The following is an 8,526-nucleotide window of genomic DNA, read 5'->3' on the forward strand; positions in this document are numbered from 1 at the left end:
GTGTACATGTTTTAATATACTATAGCTCTTAATAATTAAAAAAAAAAACAAAAAAATAATTGCTATCACAATAGCAAAATTGAGATCACGATAAAAAAACCATAAAAAAAAAATTAAATTATTAATTAAACCCAGTAAAATATTGACTGATTCATGATAAAAGAATCACTCTGTATATACTTCTGAATTTAACAGTTGCGCATCATATTTTTTTTTAAAGAAATCTTACTAAACTAAGATTTACTAAAATAACTTAGATTAACTACAGTCCGTTTTAAATATAGATATTTAAAACATTACTTCCGTCGTAATACATACTATTGTGTGCCTTTATTATTATAATATTAGACATTTTTTATAATTATAATTTATAATTTTTATAATATTATTATATGCCATATAATGTGATATATACTTATAGTACAACTAATAACTATTTAATTGTACACAGTATATAAAATAACTCACATGATCGTATTAACGCTTTTAACCCATAATTAATTAAATTAAAAATTCCGTTTAAATCAAGACCGGCTGACTGGTCTGATTTATGAATCAATTTTTTTTCAATAGTTTCTGATTTTAACATATTGAAATACAACATGAACATTAAGATTTTAATAATGTGTAAATAATTTAAAAGAAAAAAATGTATTTGTATAATGGAGATAGGTAGATAAAGACTTTTGGTACCTATATTAATCGAATGTTTAACATTTCACAATTGTTTTTCATGTTCGATGAATTAATTAAAAATGTATTACGGATAAATTAAATATCATTAATACCTAGATACAATAAATGTATAATAATAGTTAATTAAATAGGCCAACTAAATATTTAGTTAAAATAATTGTATTAATTTATTATGTGTTGTTATAGTTTAAAGCGAGTGTTACAGTCCACAAACATTGCGGAAAAATCAGGCGACTTAGAAATTTGGTGACGTAAAAATTTGTTTTGAACACACTTGACATTTTAATGAAAAACCAAAACAATATCAGATTTTGATCCTCGAAAATTATTAATCACCGAAACTTGGTGGTCACGTGTGATCGGGATTTGAGGTTGTATTGCCAAAAGGGTCAGCATCTGGCGGCTGCTCAGGATCGAATCGTGTACTAGGATAAATCCTAGGGAATATTCCTGCTCTGCCGTTTCCTGTAGGATCGAAGATCATCCCTTCGCCTGGTCCACGCAAACCACCTAAGGGATCTATGTCTGGCAAGCCGTACGTCGGAAATGGATCCCTGCGGTCGAACCCAAACGACGACGACCTCGAAACGAGTAGAGCCGATTCAGATTCTTTGTGTTGTGGATGAGTTTGAGTGCTTACCGCACGTGTATCGTCGTTTGCTTTGTACATTGGATCTATTAAATCATTTTTCAGCAAACTGACAATGTTGGAGAAATCTTCTCTGTTGTTTTTGAAATCTTTGAGACAGCTCACAGTCTTATCGATATTTCCAACTGCGGCACTCGATACTTGATTATTCGCCACATCATACAAGTTATAGATAACACCGTCTCCCGCTTTGACACCGTTTAAAATAAACAATTTGTTCTCGCGAGTATAACGAAGCTTATACGATTCTCCTCGTGACCAATTTTCCGGCAAAATATCAGAAGGTCGCTCGTCTCGGTCCATTACATTCTCGTTTCCAAAATGAAGAACCTGGAAGTTATTCTGCAGTAGCAGCCAATGTACCAACACAGTTAAATCGTCTTCGGGTTTTGTGATGTCTTTTTGAAAACAATTGGTTACCAGAGACAAAAATCTTGTGTTTACTTCCGCCATGCAGGTCTCGATGCTGGGTTGCCTACTAAGTAAATACAACAGTTGTAAAACAGCCGATTAGACAGATCAAATTAGCAAAATTATGGAGGATAGTGACTAGAGCTAGAAGTTAACGAATGATTATTTTTCATTATTTAAACATTTTTAGTGTAATATTTTGGGGTTTTAGTCATATTGAATTTTTTTCTTAAGTCATATCTAAAGGGTTTTAAATAATGAAAAATAATCAGTCGTCAACTTCTAGCTCTAGTCACTGTCCTCCGTAATTTTGCTAATTTGATCTTGCGAGCACTTCATTATGAAAGATATGACAAACAAGAAATCAACAAAAACAATAATTTTGTTTGACACGTCAATAGAGATACCAGTATATAAAAAAAGTGGCCATTTAATTTAAGGATAAGGAACATAAAATCCATACTGTATTATGATAGAACAAGTTTACATTACAATTATATTTTGTTAATAACATTATTTATATAAACAAATATAAACATTTAATAAAAACCTACATAAGTAATATGCAATGAAACAATCATAAAGAAAAATATCTCGGGTACACGACCTAAAATATTAAATATACAGTAATGATTTTGATAATCAGTTATATCATGGAATTATTAATTTACAGGAAAAAATCTTCAATAGTTACTGCATACCTTTGAATTTAGACCCATGTGTTTTTTGTTCAAGACGATCAATATCTGAACCGCTTGTAAAGAAAAATTTAAATATTTTTATTATTTACAGTAAAAACGTCGTATAAAATATGTATTAAATGCAATTTTTAATCGATAAACATATATACATAGAAACTCATAAATTAAAAGCCAGTATAGGAAATATGAAAATAAAAAAAATATATATTCACTAAAAGATAATATGTGGTTCATCACTGCTAACTTGTTTTACGAAATTGTATCTACAAAACATAGAATACATATTCTTGGGTAACCGTATTTATAATTTAAAACCTAAAAAGTTTAAAAAATCATTGTGATTAAACTATTTAACGTAAATACTACTTTTTAAATAATAAATTTTAACATTTTGAAGATTAAATCTATTTTAAACTTCACGAAATTAGTTAAAAAAATAGTCAGTTTGCCCAGCCAAAATTACATATTATACAGGGTGACCACGAAAATACTTAACATTTTCAAAAAGGCAAAATAATATTAATTTTTCAAAAAAAAAAATTATAATTTTTTTACTTATTTAATATATTTGTGAGTGTATACCATTTATTTTACGGCAATTTGCGAAAAAAAAATGTATTTAACTTGATATTATGTAATGTTATGTTTGTGGGTGTAAGCCATTTACAAGTAAGTAGCAAAAATGAGGTCGGGAAGGTGATGTCCGTCTTCCATGAGGCAATTTTCTATTCTTTCAAGGAAGTTCTTCCATACTTATTCTAGTGTCTTCCTCGTGATTAGTAACACCTCTGAACGAATTGCCGCTTTCAAATCACCCAAAGAAAATTGCCGTAAAATAAATAGCATACACTTGTGGCTTACACTAACAAACATAATATTACATAATATCAAGTCAAATACATTATTTTTTTTCGAAAATTGCCGTAAAATAAATGGCATGCGCCAACAAACATATTACATAAGTTAAAAAAAAATTTATTATTTTGCCTTTTGGAAAATGTAGTGTTTTCGTGGTCACTCTGTATATTAGCATTATGTAAATTTTTATTTTTCGGATAATTTTTTTTCTCCATAAAACAAGTTTTTGAATTTTACCTCATTTATTTGGTAGTGATCTAGATAGTTAATATCCAAATCGTTTCACAACTTTTTTTAAAATCCTAAATATATTTTTATTATACTTAATGCCTCAAGTTTTTTAACATTCGTATAAACTAATTAAAAAATCATAATAAAAAATTGGGTTTAGGAATAACCACTTTTTTCAAAAGAAGATTGCTGTCATAAAAACATCAATAATGCATACCCTAATTCTGTAATTTATTTTTATTAATTTTAATTTTCAGTTGAATAAGATAAAATTTTACTTTACTCTATAATAAACCAACAGAACTAAATATTTAGATAAATAAATTCATCTTGGCTAGACAATAATAATAAAATGAAATATTTATTTAAATTAGTTAAATATAATGATAGAAGTATAATTGATGGTAAAAATGGTGATGATGCTCTATTACAAGGATTTCCCATTGATAATCTTGGCGCTTTAAGAGAAATGTGTTACATTTTGTAAGAGGACTAAGTATTCTGCAACAAATTCTGACCTACTTCTGAGAAAGGCAGTAACTACAAAAATATCGAAAATGAGGTTTTGGTATTATATTATTAATATGATTATTCTGCGTATAATCTGTTATGCGTTTATATAGAAAAAACGACATCTAGTATCTAAATTCAATTTTAAAATGTCGTAACTACAGAACATGTACAGCCGTTTATTTAATAAAAAACATACTATTACTGTTCGTATAAGCACATTAAACTAAGTAACAATACTATGAAATGTATACAGTATAGACTTAATGTATTAAGGGAGGAAAGTCGTGTGAAAACAATTTTTTTTTTATTGTTTAGGAAATTAGCTTATCATCTGATATTTTGACACTAAGTGGCAGCATTATCGAAGAGATTTGGTATTTTGACTCTAGGACCACGTTATTTGTCCGAAAAAACCTCCTACTGCAGTTATTTTTCACTCATACTGCCAATATTATTTTTATAATCTATTTTAGGATCGTATGCCAGACCAGAAAGTTTTTTATTTTTCCATGCACGCAGTCGATTATCTTTCCGAATTCTTGGATTAGTACTCCCGTATAGAGTTTGCGATACTCTATGATATTCAGGGTGATCGATTTGATACGATGCTGCTGCGATTCTGTGAACTTATGGGTGATTTTTTTGATAGGTAGCTGACGTAGCTCTGTTCAATTCGGTTAGGTTAAAGATTTTGGTTGTAATAATTTAATTAATACGTGGATTAGGATACGGATACAGAATTAAAGAACAACGACGTGATAGAACGCCATACCAACATAGATGCGTACACGTCACCAACATAAAGCCACATGTCACACGACATAGGAGGCGCAGTCGGAGGTGGTGGTCGGGGCGGAGGAAGTGGTGGTAAAATTAAAACATTCAAGTGTTATAATTTTCGGCGTACTGGCCACCGGGGTAAAGACTGCTCTTATCCTAGGGCTTCTGGCCGCAACCCAACAACAACAGCAGCAACAACATCAGTTGGTTATGTAGAAAAACAATTAAAACATTTGGCTATACAGTATGTCAATTAAAAACAATTTTAAGAAACAAATGGAAAAAGCGACGAAGCAGCTAAAGCCCTTGAACAAATCCTTAAAACACAGGCAGTACAAGTGTTCACTGAAGGTTTATACAACCTTAAAGATTTCATTAAAGCCAGAAATCCTCCCAACTTAAGAGAAGGCAATTCGAGCCGCTCGAAGAAGAAGAGCTATTCAGAAAATCACAGCATAAGTCAAGAAAGCCAAAGTCAAGTCATAGTTTACATGTTTCAACATATATTTGACGATATTTTTTTCCTTTGTATAGTTTTGTCATTTTTATTTGGGTTTTACAGTTTTATAGTTAATATTGTGATATTAAGTATATGTTGTTTAACGTTATTTTTACTTAGATGTAACTTAGTTATAATTAAAATATTTAATTAATTAGCTACTTAGATGAATTAAATATTTAATTTTAAAATGGTCAATATTATGATAGTAAATAATTAAGTATGTGCATAAAAAAGTTATGTTTGTGTAGGGTTCCAATACGTGTGTTTTTTTTTTTTTGCTTTTATAATTTTAAAATTTGTATTTTTCTTTTTAGGTTTATTATAATATAATGTGATATTAAACATGTTTAGTGTCGTAAGTTTTACTTATATGTAATTATTATTGATTATAATGATTAATTTATATGTTTAAAGAAGTCCATAAAATATGTTATGGGTATATTTTAATTTCAATAAAGATATAATGTTTTATTTTTAATTATTCTAATTTCGTTTCTTTTCTTTTTTTTTTTTTTGTTCTTTTGCTCAATTACTCTATTAAGAAAGCGAAACAAGGAGAGCCGAAACGGAAAAACTTGAAAAACAATTAGAAGACATTATATATAAGGTATTTAAGTCGCTCTAATTGCGCATTTAAATCATACATAATATACCAATATGTACTAGTGCTCGCTCTATCTGCTTTCCGACGCGATCGTGTCAACACGGACAACCATCCAATCTAGTCTAACAATGTACCGAGTCCAACGCATTGCTGTCTGTTTCGTTTAATTAAATAATAATAATAATATGTAACTTTTGCGGTTGTATTCGAAATTCCTTCGTAATTATTATTATGTCGAATGGATTCGGTGAAGGCCGCGCCTTTATTCTGTTACGGCTAAACAGTTTTCTGAAGACCGCAATTGTGTAAATAATTATATAAGTTAAGAGAGTCAGGTAATTGGTGTTGACCACGACCGAGTCGAATGGAATTCGCTGACTTAGGGATGTAGCCCTAGTCAGACAAACCTCGGCCGTGTCCCACCACCAACGGTGAGTTAGTTGTTTTGCTGCAGAGCATCAGTCGTGTCTTATGAAGTATCTAAGTTTTTCAGAGCATCTATGTATGTTTCAGAGTATCTTTAAAGTTATTTGTAAATTGTGTACATAACCATTTTGTTTTAAATTGTTTATTTGTGTTAATTCATAATACAGAGTTAGTCGTGTGACAGCAGAACATCCGTCTTGTCTTGTTAATTACCTATGTGTTTTCAGAGTATCTAATAAGTTATTTGTAATATGTGTACATTAACTATTCTTTTTGTTTAAAATTGTTTATTTGTGTTGTTTTATAATAGAAATCAGAAAATCCGTCGAAAGTTTGCGTTAAAATTACTGACTTAAAGCTAAATCTCTTCCTCAAACCATGGCTCACGTTACAATTATAAATAAATTATGTACGGGAGGGAGGGAATCAGAGCGAAAGCGGCCCCCCTCTCGTACCTGGCGATACCTTAATAAAAAAAAAAAGGTTAGGTTCCCCTCCAAGTAGACATCATGGAGAAATGCAATACCGGATCACGCAATTGATGTCCGGTCATGGCTGTTTTAACTTGTTCTTAAATCGTATTGGACGTGCTTCGAACCCCTGGTGCTCACATTGTAGTCCACCAGAGCATTATGGAGAAGAAGAGGACAGCGCTGAGCACACCCTAATGAGATGCGAGGCGTTTGGAGAAGAACGGGACAGAGTGGCCAAATGACTAGGTGATCATCGGGCCGATACTGGAGGGCATGACATACGGTGTGGTCGTTAAAAAGGCCATGACCGCAGTCAGCTTTACGGAGCTTGGTGTGATCCTGAGAAACACTACCCGAACGCGCAACGGGGCTGTCGTGCTGTAGCTCAAAAGCACCCCAGGACAGGCGGATGAGATGACAGCCCAGCTGAGGGTAGCACTGGGGATGGAGATCAAATTTGGCAGACCTAACAAGAAGGCAGCCATTCTGATCTTAGGCGTTCAGGAGTGGATCGAGGCCGGATATCTTCATGCAGCCCTCAGGGAGGCATCAGTTTTCCAGGAGGAGGTTCCAATACCGACTATTACACGAGGTAAAGAGGGCAATAAAAAGAGAAACAATTGCCAAGGTCCGGCCCGCAGGATGCGGTGTCGCGTGTGAGTTCGGCGGATGGCGTAACGGGCGGGATACCCGTGCTGTCCGGGATCACACAGGGGTGTCCGCTGAGCGGACTCCTGTTTATCATGGCCATCGACCCCGTCGTTCGGGAGTTGCAAGGCGAAAGCGAGGAGCACTAAGTCCGCGCTTTTGCCGACGATCTCTGCCTAATCGGTGACAGCCCGCCAGAACTACAGGCGGCCGTACGGACGGCCGAGGAGCAGCTGGGCCAGATCGCGCTGAGAATAAATGTCGGGAAATGCGCCTCTTTACATCTGTCTGGTCACACTCCGGTTGGTGCCCGTGAGACGGTGTTCACGGTAGCCGGAGGCGAGATGAGAACGCTCAACGAGGGAGACGCGGCGGTCTTTCTGGGGGTCCAGGTCGGCTTCAACATCGTGCCACCGATGTCCACGTTAGCCGATATTACCGTCTTGGGCCTTAAGATAGTTCGCAGCAAGCTCGCACTGTGGCAGCGACTCGACGCCCTGAAGACGTTTTTTTACCCGGCAGCCACCTTCTCGCAGAGGTTCAGTGAGTACAAGAAAACGGATTGGGAAACGGTCGACCGGATAATGCGGCCGGAGATCAAGTCCACGTTGGGGTTGCCGCAGGAGGCGAGCAACGAATACTTGTACGGCTCGGCGGCCAGTGGAGCGTGCGCGATACGCATGTTGGCTGAGGACGCCGACATAGCCGCAGTCGACAGCGCGTTCAAGTTGCTCACCTCGCCCGATCATCGCGTGTTAGCGGACGCATGGACCCACCTCAAGGAGGTGGTGAGCAGCAAGACGGGCAGACGCGCGGACGTTCCACTGGCGGGAGATTTTCTATCGCGAAATATGGACGGTGACCTGGGGTCGGCGCGCTCACGGGCCGGCGTGAAGTCGGTATGGACGAACGCCCGGTCTGCATCGCGCCGAATAGCAGTCAGATGGACTGCCGAAGGCGACGCACTTACCATCCAAAAGCAAGGAGCGGTAATGCGGGCCAAGCAGAGACATGACGTTATGAAAACGATAAGG

The 8,526-nt window shown here is 35.2% G+C and overlaps 1 protein-coding gene across 1 annotated transcript; it reads right to left on the minus strand.

The window, feature by feature from the left end:
* Window positions 1-1,045: 1,045 nt before the first annotated feature.
* Window positions 1,046-1,798, minus strand: LOC126847718 (proteasome inhibitor PI31 subunit-like). The gene has a single exon (XM_050588095.1). It carries the CDS (start codon window positions 1,796-1,798, stop codon window positions 1,046-1,048), a length of 753 nt encoding a protein of 250 aa, XP_050444052.1.
* Between the last annotated feature and the right edge of the window lie 6,728 nt (window positions 1,799-8,526).

This window comes from Adelges cooleyi, unplaced genomic scaffold (assembly GCF_023614345.1).
Source record: "Adelges cooleyi isolate 19-005CV unplaced genomic scaffold, UGA_ACOO_1.1 ACOO_flye_CR_arks_rails_tigmint_CR_PRNA_118, whole genome shotgun sequence".
In the NCBI taxonomy this organism is placed as follows: Eukaryota; Metazoa; Arthropoda; class Insecta; order Hemiptera; family Adelgidae; genus Adelges; species Adelges cooleyi.